The following is a 23,590-nucleotide window of genomic DNA, read 5'->3' on the forward strand; positions in this document are numbered from 1 at the left end:
AGTGAGGATAAAGTCTCTCTGAACATCTGCCAAAAGTCAGAGATCATCTAACCAGAGATGGGCACCCAGTTCACTGTGACATAATGTCAAGCACACAAATACTAATGGTTTTAAAAAAAAAAAAAAAAAAAAAAAAAAACCCTCCCCCCTCTGTTTTCATCCATTTAATGCCAGTTGTGTTTTTGGCTGAGCTATCTTTGTCTCTAGGCAGGTGGTGAGGATTAGAGATGCTCTCTCTCCCAAAATGATACAGAGCCTGTACAAGAAAGTAAAATAAACAAGCTTCTGTATTCTTTAACAGTCACACATGTTGTTCTTGCCAATCATTTACTACACAATTCATCTCCTTTTTTAACCCCTTTGTCACAGTCAGCTAGCTCTACACCATTATTTTACTATAATTTGTCTTGAGTCAGAATCAACCATTTGCACTCTTTTGGCCACCTGTTCTTGGCTGCAAGGTGCCTCCTCCCTTACATATTGAATTTCCCAGGAATTCAGGGTCCTTTAGGTGACCCTGTTTAATAATTACAGCATATTGACAGAAATATTACTCACTGTCTTAGTAAAGTACCTGTCTGAGAAGATAAGAATAAGAGGTCCATTAAACCCTTAGTAAATACAGAGCTACCTACCCCAGCTGGAGTTGCGCATGCGTCGGCGTTCTGTCATACCGCCTTCCATCTGAGTGTCTTTTAAATAAACTTTTATCTGGTTTTAAGCAACTTTTTTGGTTGTAACTTTTGGATATTGACTCTTTTAATGGTTCCGTTCCTAAACCAGTTGGTAAGAGACATTTCTGTGGGGGAAGAGCGTGTCACATGCAGTGATTTCAGGACTGAGCTGCGCTTTGAGAAAACCACAAGGGCTGGGAGTGTAAATGGCTGCGTGTGTTATTTAGCATTTATGTAAATGAAATCACCACCTCATTGCATAATTGCCATTTCCATCTTTATGCTGATGACACTATTTTATATTCCTTTGCCAACACCATTCAAGATGCTACCCTAAATCTACAGCTTTCTTTTAATATCTTACAAAACCATCTACATAAGGTAAAACTGGTTCTAAATTGCTCCAAAACAAAATCGATGCTGTTTTCAAATGACAAAAATATTGACTGTAATAGTGTTCAAATTCAGTCTGTAGACAACACTATAATAGAAAGAGTTCAATATTATAAATACCTTGGTATCTGGCTTGATGAAAAAGTTACTTTTAAATTCATATTGATGTACTTTTATCCAAGCTTAGACAACAACTAGGATTTCTTTATAGAAATAAATCTTGCTTCCCTATGTTTACAAGAAAAAGAATAATAGAAGCAGTTTTCCTCTCTGTGTTGGATTATGGGGATGTTATTTATAGTCATGCACCAAGTACAACTTTAAAACCTCTGGATGCAGTGTATCATTCAGCTTTGAGATTTATTACTGGAGATAGCTATGGGGGGCATCAGTGTCATCTCTATCAAAAAACTGGCATGCCTGCTTTAACAATAAGAAGAGACCAACATATTTATTTATTTATTTATTTATAAAGCACTTTTAAAAACTCTTCCCCCTTATCTCTCTTATCTGCTCTCATATAACATGGGAAGCCACCATACTCGCTCCAACTCATGGCTTACCCTAAAGGTTCCCAAAATAAACACAAAGTTAGGAAGATCTGCTTTTAGTTATTATGAACCAAATACCTGGAATTTGCTTCAGAAAAATTTTCAACTGACCACATAAATACCACTGAGACACTTCCAGGCTCTAACTTCAGATCTTATTGATTTTACTTGTTTTTGCCTTTAGTATTTTAACTGTTTAACTGTTTTATGCCTTGATCTCTAAATGCTTTCATCTATTTTATGTTCTGTCATTGTTGTTCTTGTATTTGGTTTGATTTCTCTGTATCTGCCCTGTTGTACACCTCAGCACCATTGAAAATGAGGTTTGTCCCTCAATGTGTTTTCCAAGGACTTAAATGAAATAAATGAATGAATGAATGAATGAATGAATGAAAATACAGTGAACGATGGCAGATAAAGCATAAAAACTATAAATTGGCCATTTGTCAAACTATTTAAATAATAGTGAGCTCCCTTTATGTACAGTTCTGTTTCATCCACTCATCTGATTAAGTGTTTGCTTGTATTGGAAAAAGAAGTTGGACCAAGTATTGAGCCCTGTGGAACACTAAATCAAAGTTAATGGAAGGAAAAGTATGTTTGCCAAATATAAGGCATTTTAGACTGAAGATTTTGCTGCTATTTTAAGACCTTTTTAACTTTAACCTACATACTGTGTTTATAGCATCTTGGAATAACAATGGTGGATAACAAAGTAATTTTCCTGCTGTGCTGGCATGTTATATTGACAAGTTCAAGAGCCGCAAACAGCAGTGGGGATAAATGAAGCAATGCAAAAACAATTTGAAAAAATACATTGGATGTATGAGTCAAGGAATCCCAATTATGTCTGAAATTAAAAGCTGTTTTTTTGATGCAGAAATAAATAAAATAGCATCAGTAGCACATTTTTTAAAATGTACATGGTGGTTGATTTTTGTATAACTTAATATCATTTGAAAAATAAAGCCTAATAGTCTTACATAAGCATAATTAGGGCTGTGGAGTTGACTGATGGGGGTGGAAGGCTGAAGACCAGCCTCATATTCACTTCCTCCTGTTTCTAGTTTGAGCACAAGTTAGGCCTAGAATGCATTTTTAGCATACTGACCAATGTTGGAGTTCATATCACCTTACTCTTCCATCATTGAGACGACTGTGGTGAAGTAGAGTTGGTCGGTCTTCTTACAACCAGAAGATCTTGTGTTCGATCCCTAGATCTGATGGAGTCTCATGTCAGCGTGTCCTTGGCCAAGACACTTAACCCCAATGTGCTCCCACTGATGTGTCAGTGGTGTGTAAATGTTTATGGATGGGTATACTGACGGACAATCTTCTTTGACATGAATCAACCCTCTGAGCCGACATTGTCATATATAGAAAACACAAGAGCTACAAAAACTGGAATAACTTTTGAACTATAAATCGTTGCCAGTTACTTTTTCCTCTGAAAGCAGGCCACTGTGCTGTTTCAATGATGCTGTCGACCTTTGTAGCCCTTGCTGAAGCTTTTTTTAGCAAACCTGGAACTTAGGTGACTTTCTGTGGTCTTTAAAGATTAAATACACTCCAGTAAAGCCAACATTGCACCATTTTGTATCCCACAATGCTTTGTGATGGGCTGTGACAACCACTAGCAGTCTGTTCTGTCTTTGCATCATACTTCAAACTGTGCATGCTTTCACTAGGATCCTGACCAAGTTTGTACAAAAAGAATGTTTTAGTCATTATTGCTTACTGTGTCACACATAAAAATCTTTGTGTTTCAACTTATGTTTAGTTTTTTCTTTAGTCTGTGACTGCAGCACACATATTCTTAAAGCTCAGATTTTCCTGAAAAAATATGTGCTCCACAGGGTTGATTTTTTATAAGCTTTTAAAGACAGTAAGTCTAGGCAAGACAAAATGGTTGCAAAACAGCTTAAGGCTTAAAGGTTATACAACAAATAAAACTTGCATTAAAGCACATTTTAAAGATATTACAAACAATTTATATTAATAGGGGAAATGTTGAAAGCAACCACTGAATAAAAATAAAAATATCATAATTACCATCTTCTTATTGTTTAGTTCATTTATTTCAGAGGAAATGAAGGATCTGCATGTATCATCAAAAGTTTCAATTTTGTCTAAATTTAAAAATACTTGAAAATATTTGAATGTTTAATTGGAAGTTTAGCAGTTCTCATTTTGACAATTGCATCTTTTAAAAAACAAAAAAAACAAAAAAAAACATTTTTTGTAGAGCTTGCCTTCATTAGATAGGACAGCCAGAGAGACACAGGTAATATGGGGAGAGAGAGAGGGGGACAACATGCACCAACATGCACCGGGAATTGATCCTACAACCAGTGTACTGAGGACTACAGTCTCTGGATATGGCCACCTGCTCTATCCACTGTGCCAAACCAGCGCCCACCAACTGCATGTTTAACCATTTATCGTATCAAATCCACTTATCGTATCAAATATTTATTTAACAGTTGTTTCAGGTCACTGCCTTAAAATCCAAGGTTTTGCCGTGTTTTGTCTGTACATGAAGCTCAGCATTAGTTCATGCAGGACATGGTAGTCATACGCCCAATTGAAATCAGGCGGCCTGCTGATCTCAATTATCGCCTCCCAGCTCCCACAGCCAATCACAGCTCCTTTTTTCAACACAGCTGTGTATTTAAATATGACATAATTCTCACTAATCTCTGCTTCCATTAATGCTGCAAAGCTTAAACTCCTCCACCCCAGCCGCCTCCTTTATAGCATAAAGCTTGTTGCACCCACATATTCAGATTCATGCTTTGGATTAATTGCTAATGTGGTGTTTAATATATTAATAGGGGGGTTTCCAGCCTTGCACTCTCTTGAAAGTCAAAGCATGCTGCTTGACTAACCTTGGGAGTAACTTGTGAGCAAAGCCTTCCTCGCCAGGTAAAATTGTACTATCTATTTTGTGGTTTAAACAGGGTCAAAAATAAAGAGTTTTCTAAAGTCTCACCAACCCATCAAAATAATGCAAACGCCAGAGCAGCTCATGTGGAGAGCGGTAATGGTTACAGGCTTGCATTTGAAGTTCAAAGAGTTATACAAGTGCCGCCTGCAGCCCTTCCACAGATAATGGGCCATGACCAAGCAGCAAGATATAAAAGAGAGAAACAAGCAGGGCGGGGGGTAAAATAACAAAGAGGGATGAATACAAAGTAATGAAATGGAATCTCTCCTTCCATCTGAAAAGAACAGCAAAGGAGATGTTTAATCTCAGGAGGCAGTACTTTGTTATCTGACGTGCATCCTCTCTGTCTCTCAATCCCTCTCCATCCATCCCGCTCTCATGATGAGATGGATGATGATGAACGTGCGTGAGGGGAGAGAGAGAGAGAGGGAGGAAGGGTAGGAGGGGAGGGGAGGGGAGGGAAAGAAGGGAGGGAGGGATAATACCTTCTGAATACATGATGAATGTAGTCATCAGGCTTAAACTGACTGGGGGGGCGAGTGGCGCATGCCGGGAGCATGCATGTGAGTGACACCGAGCACCATCATCAACTCTGCCCTGCAGTCTCTCTCAGTCTCTCCATCCTCCTGCTGGAGAGAGACACAGGGAAGTTACAGAAAGCTAAGTAAAAGAGGGGATAAATAATTATTCCTCCCCTCTTTTTTCTTTGTTTCTTGTTAACTCAGCGTCCACAGGCAAGATAATAGGAAGCAGGGAGACGAAGAAGCCTAGTTCTTAGGCTCAAGCCCACCCAGAGCTTTTCTCTAAGCAACAGGATCAAGAGACGCTTTCATCGCACATAGCCTGAGGAGGAGAGTGGATGCTGAACAACATGACGGACTGCGAGGAGGCAGAGGGGGGACCCAACAGCCAGGGTGAGTGATGAAACCTGCCATACACAGATGAGAGAGGAGTGTGTGTGGCTGTGGGTCAGCGTGGGTGCTCCCTGGAGTGAGTTAGGAGGAGTTAGAGGGAGTTAACAGGATTATGTAATTTTAAGGGGAACAGAGGATTTTTATACATGAGAAAGTGTCAGTTTTATGCTATACTTTAACTAAATGTGTCCGGCTCCTCCTCATGATAAAAAGAAACATTTGTGTGTATAATGCGCTGCACCTCCTGAGGTTTGACCACTACAGACTCTTCTCTCAGCTGTTTGAGAGAAGAGTTTTTACATGTCATCCATGCACATATTCATCCCATGTTTGTAGGTATGCCAGACAACTACAAGAGTTTGTAAAGAGGCTCCGAGTGGATTGAGTACATCCCCTGCAGAGCAACTGGGGAACATGAGACTTTTATTTTCTACCAATTACAAACAAGCCAGGGGCAATATCTGCCTTTCATAATGTGTGTTTGTGTGTATGCACATAGTCTGAGTGTTCTTGAATGGCATACAGATGTGTCTTTAATGTCTCCCCCCTGTATACTTCACTTTCAAAAAAAAAAGATGCAAAATAACCTTTTTGTCTCAAATCTGTGTCCACTCAGATTTATTACAGTTTGATAAGAACATCGACTATTAACTGGTTTAACTGGTTTCTGTTTATATATTTTCTAGCTTAGCTTTTTGCATGCTTTGGCTCTGACAGGCAAATTAGAGAAGTTAATACTGGCAGATGAATCACTGAAATAATTGCATATTCCTTAAATGTTTAGTTTTTCATTGATCCTGTGCAATCAGACTTAGCATGAGAAAATCTTAACACAGTGGCGTTGTCAGACAGTGTCAGTTATGTTTTGAGAGGAATACACTTTTAAGACAGCAGTTTAAAAACTGTAAGTAAGCTTTATTTAGGAAACAGGAGATTTCACGTCATATGTTTAATTTGCTACTGTAGCTCAGAGTGAGGTGTCTCACAATTGGAAGGTCGTGGCTTCAATCCCCAGCTCCTGTAGTCACATGACGGGATGTGTCCTTGGGCGAGACACTTAACCCCAATTTGCTCCCACTGCTTCATCAGTTGAGTGTAAATGGGTATGGATGCGTTTGAATGGGATTAGTTTATACTGATGGACAATTTTCCATAACATCTGCCATCAGTGTGTGAATATTGAGTGAATAGTTGGGTGTGACCTGCAATGTAAAAGCGCTTTGAGTAGTCAGACAAGTTAAAAGTGTCATCCTGCTCTGGTAGCTAAGGCTGCAAGAAAAACCAGCTACGCTGCTGTGGTATTATTTTAATAAACAAGCATGATGGCCACCACCTGTTTGGAACTTTCTGCTGAATCAGCTGTTTTTTTATTTAAACAGGAGAAAACCTCATTGAGATGAAAAATCTCTTTTACAAGAGTGTGCTGGCTAAGTCAGCAGCAGTGAACAGAGTTCCAGACGGACAGACATACACCGATAACATAATACAAGATATGTAGCCCATATGCACCAAAGGCACGCGATAACAATTTAAGCAGCAACTATTTACCAGCATCAGCCTTATGCATCAGTGTTTAGCAAAATAAAAGACTATTTATGGAAATTCTGTTCTTTTTCATCACTTTTCTCTTGTAGGAATAAAACCAGAGATGACAAGCTCCAGTTTTCCTGATCTGACCCGAGATTATATTTGTTTTGGGGGTTTTCATTAGTTTTTATTTTCATTTCTTTTGAACCTTTTGTTTTACATTTCAGTTTAGTTTTAGTTAGTTTTTTCCTGCAGGGTTGCTAGTTTTGTTTAGTTTTTTGTTTTTGCAAAAATGATTCATTTAGGTTTAGTTTTTATTAGTTACTTTTAGTTTTTTCAGCAATATCAGATACCTGTCTGGGGTGAGACCCAAATCACCACCATGCTGAGTCTTCTCAATTTAAATCAGGGTATTTTACTCTCTCCAGGCTTGGGCATACATGTCAGTATGCTGCTGTCAAAGACTCTAACTAAGGGGATTTTGTCTTTAATTTAGTTTTGTTTTAGTTAGTTTTCAAAATACAGAATTAATTTTAGTAAGTTTTTTCTTTTTTAAAAGCTTAGTTTTTATTTTGTTTCAGTTAACCTAAAGGATTTTTACATTTTAATTTGAGTGATTTAGTTTTAGTTAAAGATAATAACTTTGGTCTGACATGAGATTAAAGATTTTGGATGATAAATATATTTTTTTCTTTTTCTTTTTTTAATCACTCATTGAAGATTACTCTTTAAATTGTCTTTAATGGATTGAGGGTTTTATGATCATAATAAAGCATCCACTGTCTATACATTTTTTATTTTGAAAAATCTTCAAAGTTACATGACTGTGTCTGATTTCAACTAAAAATAATCTCAACACAGTCTGCAACAGTCTTTGCTGCCTGTATTCTTGTTTACTTTTATTTATTTTTTAAAGTATTTATTTTTCTTTACTTTTACTTACTTGTCTTCAAAGTACCGGCTCATTTATGCCCCCAGATTTAGGCATTTTACACCAAGCCTCACACCATTAGTAGCTTCAGCTGATGGCCACTGAATTCCTGTCAGAGCTTCCCAGACGTAAAAATGAAAAGCTTAGCATTTAGCGTGTCATAGGAACTGTGTGGTATGGCAGTTATTTGGACATAAAAAATGGAAATAAAGTTGTATGTGGGCTGCTGAGGGTTATACTCACTTAAAACTACAGAATTGAAATGACCAGCAACCACATCTATTAATCTCCAAAGAGAAACAAAGGCTGATGGCACTAGCTGCTAATGTTGGCCACGCTTTACACAGTGTGGTTAACATTAGCAGCTGAAACAGTGGTCCGTTGATGATTTTGACTGTTTTCTAAGGGTTTTCTCCTCTTTAGACAGGTCAGTTCAACTAAGTTTAAACGGGCCGTGTAGGAAAATACATGCTTTAATACACACACACAGTCATTCTCCCTCTATGCTGATGAACAGAGATGCCCATTTAGACTTTGGAGGTCACTGCTGCTTCATGCAACACTACAAAGACACGAGCCAGGTCACCGTCATCAGCTGTTTTGGAAAAGGCCCTGTTTGGCTTAGTGGAATAACTTTGAAACTGAAATGGTCATTGCAGGGAATATCAAGGAAATTTTGCGTGTCAAGGACATCGCTGCTGTCTCTGAGTGAGTTGCTTCACCCACACACTGAAGGACAGAGGACTGTTGACATGGCACGCTCTTGCACTTCTTAATGTGTTTTTATTCGGACACAGATGTTTTTGAGGATATAGTATGGGTGGATTTGGTTAAAATGGATTTGTACTGGGCCCTAGTTTGGAAAAGACTGGTCTAATTTGCTCGTTATTAAAGTGATGCCAAGCTAAAGCCAGAGTCTAAATCACATCTTTGTAACTACATTGATCAAAATTACGCCATCTGTTGTTGATTTCCTTCAAATGTAAACTCTGGTTATACATGTGCTGTGTATCTACTTTTTGTCACTGTAAGTCTATTGTTAAAGGGGACATATTATGCAAAAATCACTTTTTCAGGCTTTTCTAACAAAAATATGTGCACCTGGCCTTTTCCACAATCCCCTCAAGTACCAGAAAAATCCATTCCCTTCCCTCTCTCTTTCTCCACCTTTCAGAAAATGTGTGCTGAAACAAAGCTGTGCTCAGATTTTCCTCTCATGACCTCATGTGGGGGGTTAGCACCGTCCCCAGGTTCAGTTGGCCCTCCCCGCTTGGAAGAGAGTTCCACCCTCCTCTCCTGATCTTCCTCCTTAGCTGAGATGCTGGATGGCTCAGTGCATGACTCTGCTGACTTTGGTCTGGGAGATTGAGGGGTTCAAATCCCAAACAGGTCCTTAACTTTGGATGAAAGTGTCTGTAACATTGTAACATCAGGAGTGCTACATCTATTTCCTGAAACAGACACAGAAACGGCTTGCTCTGATAAGGGCTGAAACAGAGGAGTTTTTGGCCATGCAAAAATCCTATACTAGAGGGTTTTTTCAGCAACAAACTTCTCAGTCATGTTTTGGGTATCTCTAAGTACAATATAAACTTGTCTTAAAAGGATAAAATATGTCCCCTTTAAAAGTCAATAGAAAAACTGATTAGATTTGTCCACATAAGTGACAAAAAAGGTGGATGGCATTTGTGTTTTTTTTTTTTTTTTTGAGCAGAGTACACATTTTAACATGACGTGCATATTACGTGGTATACTTAAAGCAGTGTTCCTCATCCAAAGAGCCGAATTGTTAAAAAAAAAAAAGAAAGAAAGAAAGAAAAAACATTTGCAAGAAATTTCACAACTGAGGCTGTGAATCAAATAATTACTTAAATTAGTAATCAGAGCATGCAGGAAGCTTGTTTTCACCTTTCATTCTCATTATTTTTCTTTATCTATTGTCAATTAAGAGAATTATTTGGGTTATATAGCTAGTTCAAACCATCACTTTTTATCCCCATTGTCATCTCCATCAGATACTCATCAACTCTGGTAGATCATGGTTTTGTTCATTAAACAAAAAAAAATGCATTATCTTCTGTTCATTTTATTCTGCATATTTGTTAAAATACCAACTTATATGTAGGCAAGAATGGCTAATTTGTTAAAATATTATTTTGATATGGCTATTATTAAACATAAAGTTAGAGAAATCACAAAATTTGGGTACAAAATGTATTGTAATTTCTTAATATTATCACTGAATACCAGTATTGGATAACTGAAAACTTGACATTCATGTTGTATTGATAAAATAGAAATTGGAGTCCACATAAATCAAGATATTATGGTCAAAAAGGTCTGATTTAGGGGGAAAAAATCATGTTAAGTGAAAAATCTATTCCTTTACACAGCTTCTAGTTGAGACCTCAACCTGCACAAATCTCCTCATGAAATTATTGTAGCAAAACAAAAGTACAAAGTGTTCTTTCTTGTCCACATCCTATGAAATACAGACAAAATTAACGTGTGACAATTAATATTTGATGTTAAAGCCCACTGCAGGGAACAAATTGATTGATGTGATTTGCAATGCATCATTTCTAATATCAAGAATTCCCTTTCTTAAGGTTTTCTAAGGGGGTGATTTTTCAAATTAAGACTTCAAAGAGTCACAAGTCATCACAAAAGAGCCACATGTAGCTCAAAGAGCCATGAGTTGAGTATCACTGACTCGGAGTATGACCTTTCAGGGACAGAAATTAACAGAGCAGGCGTGGTGGCTGATTTATGTGATTCCTGGAGCTGACATGTTGTCCACTGGTAATAAAAATGCATGAGATCTAATCAATAAGTTCAACAGGGGGATTGCAAGGTGAAAAGAGGTCATCCTGGGGCAGGTTGGACCTTCAAAACATTTTTGTGCATTTTTTTTTCCTGTAAGAATAAATAGCTGTTAAATTTTAAGTTTTTGAAAGAAACATTTTTGATGTAAGTCTGCATTGAAGTTCTACAATCCTTCAAAGCTTCTATCAAATAAGCTTCCATCCATAAGCATCTAAAGGCTTCTATGGAGAGCTTTTAGATGCTTATAAGCATAGGGAAAATATGATCATTCTTTTTTAACTTAAAGGCAAACAAGACAATCACTATCCTTCATGTTTAATCTCACTTGCATTTATTGAAGGGTAGTCAGAATTTATTCCCACACATTAAAGTGACAAAAAACATTGCATGAGATTATCCACCATCCTTATCTGGACAAAGTGATGCATGTTGAGTGTTTAAAAATGTATCAGAGTAGAGACAGTTGTAGAGCAACAGTGTAGTCAGAAAATACTGCTTGAATGATGTGGAGCAGCTGGTGCAGCAGATAAACAAAAGTCATGTCAATGTCACATTTTTGGCAGCATTAATATGAAAGCATGTCATGGCAGCATGTGTGAGTTTTGCAGGGTCACAGGTGAGGATTTCATGATATTACTGGAACAAATGGATGAAACACAATGATGCAGAAAACATGGCTGCAACCAGGAACACATTTTCAGTTCAGTTTAAATATACTGGAAGGCAGACAAACTTCATATCAAAATCTACATTTTAATGATACATGTGGACGCTTTAAACAACAAAGATGCAATAGCTTTGACATTTCAGATAAGCTTCATGTTTGTGTTAAGATTTTCTGTTTGACATGCTACACTGAAGATGGCAGGTTTGCAGATGCTGCTCACCATCTCAGTGTCCTCATCACTCGGGGGCCAGATGGCCTGGAAATGCCTTCTTAGGGCTGATTAACTGGGAGAGATTCATCCTGGACGGAGATATATACAAACACACAACCAGTATACAGTTTAAACAATAAATTATTATGAATGATTATAGCTTCTTTCAAATCATAAGGTCAGTTTTCTGTGGGGTAGAGGAGTGACCAGAAGCTCTACGAGGTTTTAATTCAATGCTTTAGTATAACGCTGTTAAAGTATGCTTGCCATAAATGTGCTTGTATGCTGATGATTAACAGGTATATTTTACTTTGTTAAACTGCTTAGTTTATTTGTAGAGTAAAACAAAAACTTGTTTAAGAGGCAGATGGGATAGATTTACAGCATTCATTTAAAGTGACAGTGCTCAACATTAACATTTCAGTAAAGAGAGACTTAATACATGTTCAACAATAATTTATTTGAAAAGTTTTATTAGAAAGAGAAATGTGACTTTGGCGAATTAGACTCCAGCTTGATGGCATCATGTGATCAAAAGGGTAGTGAGGCAAACAGCTAGAATAGGATACCCCCTATGGAGTCTAGACACTGATGAGATGAGCAGGAGACCTGTACTTTCTGGACTAGATGCTAATGAACTGAAATTGAGGTGGCTGGGTTGGAGGAGGGTTGTAGCGTCCACCTTGAAACAACGATTTACTGTGCAAGTGAGGATGACAGATTTAAAATATGGCATGCATCATGATTGGTCAAACGAGGTTGTGGCAGAATGTGATTGGCTGAGTACTTAAGAGAGTGAACACCCATAACCAGCCAATCACGGAAAGATATGTGCAAGTTTTACTTGACTGGGTGTTTGATTCAGTTATTATCTGTTTTTTTTATAGCACTTTAACAAAGGATAGTCTATTGATAGGACACATTTAATTGGAGGAACTTTTCAAGTAAATATTGTTAGTGGCATGCAATGATCAAAAATACATATTTTTACCCAAATGTTGTGATAGAACTGAACATACCGTAGCTTTAACTTTTGATATTTTCCCGTCTAGATTAATGTTGTTGGCCAGGTGACACACTGTATAGAGGAGGTCTAAAGAGGAATATTTTTCAGTAAAACCAAAGCAAAAAACAAATCATTAGATACTATTGGTTTTTGTTTGGCACATAAAGGTTTTCCTCATGAATTTATCTTCCTTTAAACATCTAACTGACCCTGCACATTTTTTGTTTCTTTTTGCATTCAGGAGTAAACTACTACTACTAATACTTGTGTTCAGAAAAAGCATATTCCTTGGATAAGCAGACTGATCCTGCAAAAGATCATGAATATGAATTTGGAGGTTAATGTATGTAGTAATGTATGTAATGTAATGTATTGGACTGACTGAATTGGGGCAATTTTTACACTTGTTTTATTTGTATTTAAGCAAAACAGCTTTAAACTTGTGCAGTTCAAGGGCTTTTGGGTCGTTCACCCATTTTCAGTCTTCATGCTGAGCTAATCTAAATTTACATCCCTGCATGCTTTTTACCATGAAATCTAATGCTGGACGTTGTTATTTCCAAAAATGGTAAACTATTCCTTTGTTAATGTGACATGTATGAACGTCCCATCCTCTCTAACCCAACCAAAGCCCACTGGATGGACTTAATCTGCCTGCCAGCTGTCGTTAGCTCAGCCAGTGGTGTTCGAATCTGAACCAATTTGTCTGATTGCCCATACGTTAATGCAGAGTGTGCACTGAGCGCTGAACAGCATAGGTGGATGATTGATGCACGGAGAAACCTTCTGCTCCACTTAATGCAGACAATGATGCAGCATGACCTTTGAAATGCTTCAACATGAAAAATACACAAGTGCTCAACATGAGAGTCTTTTTTTCTGGGTTTGATCGTGGAGACAACTGAAAGTCCACTTCTTGTATTGATCTCTCATTTCCATGACATTAGCTGTCATGTTGTTGTGCAGCAGGTATTATCTGATTGCAGAGGAGTGCTGTGTTATGTAAAGCTACTCTCCTAATACCAGCTAGATTTGAATTTTTCTGCCCGCTTGTAATTTCACTGATGCATCAGCTATCGTTTTCCAACAATGGTGGTTACAAGTTTGATATTCCAGGCCTTTCACCAAGAGAGGGGGGCTTTACAGTAAAAAACTGGAATACGGTCAATATTACTCTGAGCTTCTATAGTTGTATGAAGAGCATGATTGGTATTACTTGAAACTTCAGGCAAGGCAAGTTAGCAAACCACATTAGGTAAATAAATGACAGAGCCCGAACAAAGCATTTCAAACATTATGAACATTAAAAACATGACAGAGTGAAAAATGTGACAAATTAAAAAATGAAAATTAATAAGAAATAATAATAATAAAAAAATGAATTTAAAAAACACAAATTTATACTCCTATCCTATTCTATACTGAACAAGACAATGCTAAACTACACTATACTACATTGTATCGTATCTTAATAGCATACTTTACTGTGATATGCTAAACTGTGATAACCTAATATAGTTGAGGTAACATTACAGTGCTGCTGACTTGGCTGCTAAAACAGTGATGTCTTTAATCACACTGACAATGCTATTATCATCTGACAATTTTATTTGGTTATTTAGGAAGAACGTGCTACAGGCATGCTACCTTTCAATCCATTTGAAGTGTTATCCATTATAGGAATTAAGGGAATCAGGAGCTTGAGAAAGTATGACTTTATAAATTACCCAGTTGGCTGCATTTTCACCCGTGATTTGTGATGTGCTTTTAATTCACTCCCCCAAAATGGCTTTTATAAACCAGCATCAGTATAACTATTTGCTTTTTGAAGGTAGGAAAGTACAAGCTTTCCAAGAAACAGACATCATTAACTTTCAAAGAGGAAGTTTTAATCTTGTTTCCAAAAAATAATTTTCAATTTGATAAAATAACATCATTAAAATTTGTAGCCTGTCTGAACATCTGAAGCATGTTAGTCTTACATTTATTCTCTAATGAGATTATTCTATTTTCTGTGGAGTCCAAAGCCGTATCCTCTGTTTTCTGTCTCAGTGCTAATGTGTGTGTTCTGCTTTCTTGAACGGGTAATGAAAGCAGGTTTTCACTCCTGAAAACAGCTGTTTTCTTCTGACCCACAAAGAAAAAATACACACTAAGTTGAGACTATTCATAATAAGCTGCATGGTTGGTGTTAAGCTATTGACTTATTATGAGTCATTTTTTTTAAATGAAGCAATTTAAAGCAAATTCTTACATCATTACAGTTCAGTAAAGCAGTTAGTTCCAACAGAGTATCCTGATTGGTTAAAAGGCATTAGTGCTGCTAGTGACTGGAACTTTTCACCATACATACTCTATCACCAATTACTCAACCTACGCCCCTAAACCTCTAAACTAATGGGGAAAAAAGATAAAATATTCCCCAACTTTCCACCACTGGTGGGTGATGGATGCACTTGTATTAGAAATCATAAATAATATAATAAATTATATGGTAATAATGATATAAAAGGATATAAACAACAAAAATACGGCAAATACATGAGCTTTACTATGCCCCAGTAACAAATAAGCCCCAGTGAAAGACATTTATTATCTGAAAACCTTTGGGATTATAAAATCGCATGCTGTGGCAGACCTCTTTCATGACTGCAAGTGGTTGAAAAACATCCAGTCCTCTCCTTAATTTCTCACGAACTGTCTCACAGAAGGGTACAGACCTATCATGTTTTGTTTGGGTGTTCTCTGCTTGACACTTTTTTAAGGCGCTTCAGAGTCACATGACTGACGGAGGCTTTGATGGCTTTTCTTAGACTATGACCGCATCACACTTGGAGATTAGCTGCAGAGTGATTGAACTGGAGAAAGACAAGAGAAAATGGTGATATAACCCTGACTAATCCTCTCTGAGCTACAACTTTTCTCCACTCAGTCATCTTAGATTGGTGATTATTAAATACAGCGGGGTCTAATCCTTTCCTCACCATTCCTCTCTCTCTGCAGTGAGAGAGGAGAGCACACATCGTCTGAGTGAAAAAAATACTTCTTAGTCTGACATGATTTTATTTCAGTTAGAGGTAGCTTTTCTAATTTCCTGTTTTCTTTGCAGTCAATAAGCGCTGTGACGAGACAGTGTACTGCTTCCCATTAAGTATTCACCAGATAAAGCTTATTTTTCTCATCCTGTTGTAGCGGGTTGTCTAATGTTAGAGCTTTAGTGATGTAATATACCTCACTAAACTTCAATAATGATTTGAGGTGATCACTAACTGTCCTATGGTTTGTAAACTGGCCAGAACTCTTCCAAGAAATGGCTCAACTTCATCAGTCGAATTCATACTGCAACTCAGCTACACCTGTTGATTATTGAATTCAGGTGTTTTAATCAGACCCCTTGCCACAGGTGTATAAAATTAAGCACCTAGCCATGCAGTCTCCATTTGCAAACATTTGTGATACAAAATGGGTCGTTCTGAGGAGCTCAGTGACTTAAAGCGTGGGACTGTGATGGATGCCACCTTTGCAGTAAGATGGTTCCAGAAATGTCATCCCTGCTGGATATTCTACAGTCAACAGGAACTAAGAACAGAATAAATGGGCGCTAATTCCTGCAGAAACACTCCAAAATCTTGTGGAAAGCCTTCCAAGACAAGTTGCATCTGTTATAGCTGCAGAAGGGGGGCGACACCATATTACAGTTCATGTATATGAATACAATGTCATTACAGTCCATGCTGATGTAATGGCTAAGCAACTGAATACTTCTGTCCATAAAGTGTATCACTTAATCACAGTTCTTGACATATTTCACATACATTTTTGTCACAGCTATCAGTTTTTGTTGTCTCCAGAAAGTACAAAGAGTTCACCATGGAAACTTGAGAGTCGCAAAGGGTTAGGGCATGGGCGGCAGGATCCTTTTCAAAATAAACCATCTTCACTGTCTTTAGAGCAGTGCTGTCCACCCACCTTGGCCTGTTGAAAATTTGAGGGTGCTCTCATCTTCTGGATCATTTGGAGGAGCTTTTCAAAACAGAGGGCTTAACTGTCCTTGGCCATTTCTTTTTTTTTTTTTTTATATGTAAACACAGAAATCGCACTCTAATGTGGGACAAAACAAGTGAACCCAGATTGCTGAGAAGAGGTGGTCAACCCATCAGCTGGAACCAATAAGTAGTCTGGCATTTACAAACTTCCCTGTTCCCTGGTCATGACAAGTAGACACCACTTTAGAGCAAGCATTCAAACTTTGTATTAGCATCAACACATGAGTGTTTATGCTGTCAAACCAATATGGACAACTGTGTCTGAGACCAATTCTGTAGGTCAGTCGTTCTCAAACTGGGGTCCGGGGACCCCTGGGAGTCCGTGAGCCCCAGCTTGGGGGTCTGTGAAATAATTCAAAATAAATTATTAAATTAATGCCATGTAATTAAGTCAAATAAATACATATAGGGACCACAGCGCCAACCATTACTAAACTAATGACTTCCACATAATTCAGCTTTGGGCCAATAAAAACTCAGATATGATTGTGAGATAACATAAATTTATCACTCGTCACACATTAAAAAATGCACAAGAAAAGGCCTTCTTATTTGGCTGCTCAAAGGCTCGCAAAAAGCAAGAAGCCCCACTCAACTGGACAAAAGCTTGTATTTAGGTTAAAGAGTTTGAAATACAGCATCTAGGAGTACAAATGGAGTTAACATATGTTTAATCAGCGCGAGGGTTATGTGGGGGTCCTTGGAAATTTTCTGCCCTGTAAGGGGTCCCTAGCCCCGAAAAGTTTGAGAACCCCCGCTGTAGGTGACCTGAGCCATCAGATCTCAGTCTGTCCTCTGAACAGACTGAGATCCATTGAAGTCCATTGAAAATTAGCTGTAAGGCTACCACTTAGTAGCTGATAACCCTAGACGTATGGGAATGCACAGTGTGAACGGGGTCATAAATGGAGCCAAGAGGCAATTTTCAGAAACCTCAGAATTTCTGAATTTGACTGCAATAAATGTACCTTTTTGTTGCATTATGAAATTCTACTATTTACATTTTGTTTACAGACAGTGGCTACAGGGAGACATTAGAGAGGCTTAACCAAAGTGTATGGAAAGAGACGATAAAGAATTGATTTAAGGGCGTACTCACGCCTGGCCATCCGTACCGTGCTGTATTCTAACTGTGCTGAAGCCCATTTGACCTCCTCCCCTGTCCCCCCTTTGGCCCGCACTCACACTGCTCAACGCATCCAGGCCTGAGTACGGATATGTCACGCGCGGACGTCATCACACTAAGCGTCCCCCGTTGATGAATTTATGTGTTGATGACTCAGTACACATAAGTGTGTGTTGTTTTAGGCTGTAAAAAAGCAACAGATTTATACAATATCTGATCTGACACCGGAGTTATGTCAGCTGACCTGGGATCAGTAGCTATATTAACTATACAGAGCACAGTGAGGAGAGAGAGGGAAAGAAAGCGGTTCATAGTGGAGAAATATCGCTCACGGTATATAATCTGGAGCTTGATCAGAGTTCCAAGCACTTCTGATGAAGGAGACCTGAACTTTTTAACTCGTATGAGCCCCTACAGCCACTCTTCTGCGTGTCAATATACTATCTAAATCCCCGTGGAATTCTTTTACGTGCCATGAACTGAGCCTTTTCTCTGAGTTTGGATGCCATTCAGTGCTGAACCAAACAAGCTCTCATGTCACAGGACAGCCTGTGTCCAGAGCAGGATTAAATGTTCAGATGAAAGTTTTTATTTTACGGTGATGAGAGCAATTTTAACCATCTGATGAGATCTGGAGGTGAATGCACCTCAGGATTAATAAACAATGTTCCGTCCAAACGTCAGCGATCAGGATCCCAATTTCACTTCTTGGTGACATGATATAGAATTAGAGGTAAGAGAATTCAGTGGATGATAGTTTGGCATTATAGTTTTATAATAAGAGAGGTTAAATCAGCTGCGTGATTAACCCCGGCACACACTTGTCCGCGTAATTGGCATTCTCCTTTACGCACGGAGGATGAAAGGTGTTGTTATCCTGTGAGCTGCTGTTTGTGACTCAATTAATGGAAGAAGCTTTATTTCACAAACCAAAAATCCTCTCACAGTGGTTAAAGCTTGACTTTGCTAGAAACTGGTCAGAAATGTGGACTGGACTGTGATTCATTAGAACGAGGTCGTAGTAAAGCTTTGTGAAGTTAAATTCTTCAGCTCTTATAAAGTCCTTGAAACTTGATGAAAATTAATGAGACCAAATATATAGTTCTCTCTATCTTTCTAGAAGAAATCCTGCTGTCTCTAGCATGCAGCTTCTTTACTCTCTGTGCTCTGAAGCGGGTCCCTCTGTTGTTACTTCATTTTACATCACATTTCCGTGCTTGTGCCCCTTCATTTGCATCCGTGCCATGCCTAGGCCCACCTCGTCCTTCCGTGCCGGGGCCGTGAAGCGTGCCGCACCAAAGCACGGAACGATTGCACTCAAACTAGCCAAACGTTCCAGACTTTAGGCTGAAACGGGCCTAGTGTGAGTGCGTCCTAAGATCACTGATGCATTAATTATGGACCTTTACAAATCATGATTAATGCATTATGCTGACAGCCCTTGTCACAACTGATAGTCAGCATAAAATACATTTTCAGTTTATGATACACTCTGAGCTGGCGCTAGCTGTGGCAACATTACAGGGCTCGACAACATCTGCTGGTTCAACAACAGGTTTAGTTTAGAAATGGAACCAGGGGATTTTCCAAGCTATTTTTACACTGTTAACCAGAAGTGGAAGAAATATACAACTATTGTACTCAACTAAAAGTACAGTTCCACTGATGGAATTCTACTTTAGTGAAAGGAAAAGTACTGGTTTACAAATCTACTGAAGTAAAAATAAAAAATTTCTAATTCAAAGTTTGTTTTAAGTTCTGAGGAACCAGGTTGTTCAGGTTAAATTTAACACTTTATAACTGTCTATATTGGTCCACTCTACATTTGGTTAAATTAAACTTTTGAAAGTGTTAAATATTTTACAATATGACAAAGCTGCAGTAACTCCAGGAGCACACGAAGTCACAGAAAAGAACTGTAACTCAGGGCATGATGAGAAACTCGTGCTCTAAAATAACTCCAACACTGAAGGCCATTTTACTCAGAATGGAGTTAAAATGACACTTTGGGAGTTAAAATCAACTCTCAGATGTTAAACCCTGAGACATCATCATTCCAGTGTGTCTAACAGCCGTTTAAGGATAATGTTGAGTAATTTTCTGTGTGTGTGTGTGACTGTGTAGTCAACAGAGGTGGGAAAAGTACAAGAGTATTATACTCAAGAAAAAGTACCATTACTCTGGTTAAAACTTACTTAGGTAGAAGTAAACATACTAATTTCAAAATGTGCTCAAAAAGTACAAGCACCCAGGAAAAACAACTCAATTGCAGTATTTTGAGTAAATGTCATTAGTTACTTTATACCCTTGCTGTTAACATTTTGCTGGTGGAGTTTCTTGGCCTTCATGCTGCTGTGCTTACTGAAAACTGCTCTCATTCATGGGCAGGGATAATTCTATTTGTCTATCAGTTGCATACCGATTAATTAGCCTGGCTTATATTTAAGTTGATGATCTCTCACTCCATTATTTTACAGCAGCTGTAGATCAAAGTCAGGCTATATCACCCAATCATAATGCTTTGACGTATTTTACATTCTTAAATGTTATTGTTAGTAGACTATTGGTAGCTATCAGTGGTTCTTTCAGCTGTTAGATGTTCAGAGACAAACATGAGAGGCAGTAGCAAAAGCTGCATAAGAAAAGCGCTTTGACATCACTTCTGCCACAGCATTTTAGTCAGTTTGGATGTAGAGGCCTATTAGTAAAGATGAACCTTACAGTGACATGGTGCAACCAGATGTTGTCCCCTTTAGATGAATCCTCCAAGACACATTTTGATTCACTTTTTGCAACTTTTATTAAAAAAAACTTGCCCACAATTCAGCACTAGCTACTGCCGTTTTCAGCTCTCTTTCCCAGAATCTCAGAGAATAACGTGTCTCTTTCTGTTTACATCTCTTAAAGGGGTACTGTCCTTCCCCTTAAAGGGAAGGCAGAAACTATTTTTCCTTCACAGACAATATGTAAACATTCTGGTAATTCTATTTTTAGCTGTCTTTAACTTAAATATGATTAAATGTATTTCAAATGTAAATTTACTCTTTTGTAGGCACGATCATTTTAACTTAATACACTGATATAAGGGTAAACAAGAAATGATGTATTAGCTTTTCTAGTGCATTACACAAACTATGACACAAATCAAGTTACAACTAGTTTCAGTGGTGGGTTCAGAATGACTCCACTCCCAACTTTATGACAGAATTTACACAGAGCTGGTGCAACATCCCACAGATTTATTGGCTGATTTAACTGTTTGAAAGTGTCTTGCATAATAAAGAGGCTTACAAAACACTTAATACAAAGTAGGCATAAACCAAAAGCAGACACTTGTCTCAAAGTTGCATGGTGTTTGCAGGTGTTTGTGACCAAAAAAGCCGACTTAAACCCACTGAAAATAAACAGCTATTCCTTCCAGTCATTTTCAGTGCTTTAATAAATTTCTGATGTGTTAGTGCCTTGTCTTTTTTCATAGTTAGTATGATGTTTCTTTCCCACTACGATTTATTGATGCTGTGTTTAACTCATACTTAAGCCTCTGTGTTTTCTCCTTCCAGGGTTTAAAAAATATTTATTCTCTACAAATGATTAAAGTTGTTAGATTTTCTGTTTGTTTCACAAGTACAGGATGGTTATGAGAAAGTTCAGAAGTCTGTAAAGCATTTGGTCTTTGTTTCTCAAACAAGAGATTCAATCCTGACTTTGTATTTGATCCAAACAGAACACTTTGTTCGTTGGCTCTCTGTCATGTGGTTTTACCAAAAATCCTTTTAGTCGTGTTTTGCTAGCGACTGTAAAAACCAAAACCCCCCTCTAGTGTTAAAGTTGGTTCCGTGTTGCTCAACAGCACTGTGTTGTGGTTTTACAGGTTTCATGTGGGGGGTAAGGGGTACCAAACTTCATTCCATTATGGTTTTTAGACACAGACTTGAGAACTTCTCAGACATTTAAAGTAGTTTTTGTTTGTTGTTTGTTTGTTTGTTTACTTCCTAACAAGCATGTAATAAAACACTATGTCACTTAAGTATGCAGACTTTGGCATTAAAGAACAAGGGAATGGTTTTTTATTTCACTTCGATTAAACTGCATTTAGTTTGGAAATCCACCTATTTACTTGCTATTGTGTGGTTAGAAAATTAATTCCACATGCAGACAGCTAACCTAGTGGCACACAAAGACTGAAACCAGGAGAAAACAGCCTACCATGCTGTGTCTGACAGTTACAAAATCTGCCAACCAGCACCTCTAATGATCGTGGATGCATTTCATAACAGAGGCAAAATAATACATGCTTATTTTCTTGCTCACCATTATGCATCGCATATCAAGTCTTTTCTGCTGCTCTTTCAGACTAGTATAGACAAAAATACAGTGCCTTTCCAAATGTATAGGTACGGTAAAAAATCCTTATTTAATAAAAGTTTCATACCAGTGTATAATGCTGAGATGTGTGTTATTACAGCAAGTAAAGCACCTTTATCACACACTACACAGAACCTAATGTGTTGAAAATTCACTGTGGATTGCAGGGGCCCACCACTGCGCAAAACTTGCTATGATACACAGCGATACACACCAGGCTAGCAGGTCAACTTTTTAACAGCTTTTCTCCTTTGTTAGCTTTGACTGAAATGACTGTTCTTTAGTTAGAGATAACATGTGATTAGTAATGATTTGCAGGTCAACTCCTGGTTTGTGGGTCTGTACATCACCACAGGCTAAGAGCTCTACAACCTCCCTGAAAGCTAGCTGGATGGTCTGAACCTTTTTCCTTTTTGTGGACCCCCCAAAATAAACTGTCTTATATACTGGAGTGACAAGCGTTTTGGATTTTAAAGTTTTTATATAATATCTTTAAAAAGCATCTTGATTTTTCAGGCTTTTTTTGCTTCCCTTGAGACCGTGCTAGCATATCTAGAACTTGGACACAATCGAGTCTTTTTCACAAGATTCAAAATTTAAGAATGAACTCAGTCCACTATTTTTAAGAGAGTTATGTGAAGTCAGTGGCACATATAAGTAAAAGTAGAACATCTGTGGCTTCGTCACTCTGACTTTGGGTCAGAGCAAATTTAACTTAAGGCCGGCTCAGACTACGTAAATTCAGCCAGATTTTGGCACGACTGCATCTTCCCAGCTCACTATCAAACACCGGGCCACAACAACCGCTCTCGTAGTGTGGCATAATCAGCCATACATCCAAGATTCCCCAGGACTATGAATCAGCAAGACTAAGAAGTTATCGTGCATCATCTGTCTAGTTTGACACCCTGACCTGACATCAATGGCATGGATCTGGATGCCTACTATTACGTTGCATTTGCTCTCTAACTTTGTACCGTCATTTATCGGAGTTACATTATACTAGTCCCCACATTTTTGCTGAAGAATGAAACCATTTTTCCACAGTTGTGGAACCCACTCCTCCAAAATGAAGCCCTTAATGTCAAAGAAAACAATCAACATGGCCTTGAATTTAGACTTACTTCGTCATGGTTTCTTCATCCTTGGTGAGGATGGTGTTTTTGGCATTGATCACCATTTTGTCTCAAGATTGTATCAGAAGATCCAAGTTTTATCGCCTGTAATCATGCCTAACCCTAACCCTAAAAAATGTGGGTTTCCTTTAGTTTGTTCTGAAATTTCTCCACAAATTTGCTTGTGTTTTTCCTTTGATCAGGAGTCAGAAGTTTTAGGACAACTTTGGCACAGACTTTTGTCGAGTTCAAATTTTCATGCAAAATTTGCCAAACTGTCTCTCTATCAAT

At 38.0% G+C, this 23,590-nt stretch overlaps 1 protein-coding gene across 1 annotated transcript in view; it reads left to right on the forward strand.

The window, feature by feature from the left end:
• Positions 1-5,400: 5,400 nt before the first annotated feature.
• Positions 5,401-23,590, forward strand: part of slc12a5b (solute carrier family 12 member 5b) — a 78,456-nt gene continuing 60,266 nt past the window's right edge. Inside the window, exon 1 of the mRNA XM_041799210.1 lies at positions 5,401-5,479. Within this exon, the coding sequence (XP_041655144.1) occupies positions 5,425-5,479 (55 nt within the window). The 5' untranslated portion in view covers positions 5,401-5,424. The remainder of the gene's footprint in view (positions 5,480-23,590) is intronic.

The sequence above is a fragment of the Cheilinus undulatus genome, linkage group 11, assembly GCF_018320785.1.
Source record: "Cheilinus undulatus linkage group 11, ASM1832078v1, whole genome shotgun sequence".
NCBI lineage: Eukaryota > Metazoa > Chordata > Actinopteri > Labriformes > Labridae > Cheilinus > Cheilinus undulatus.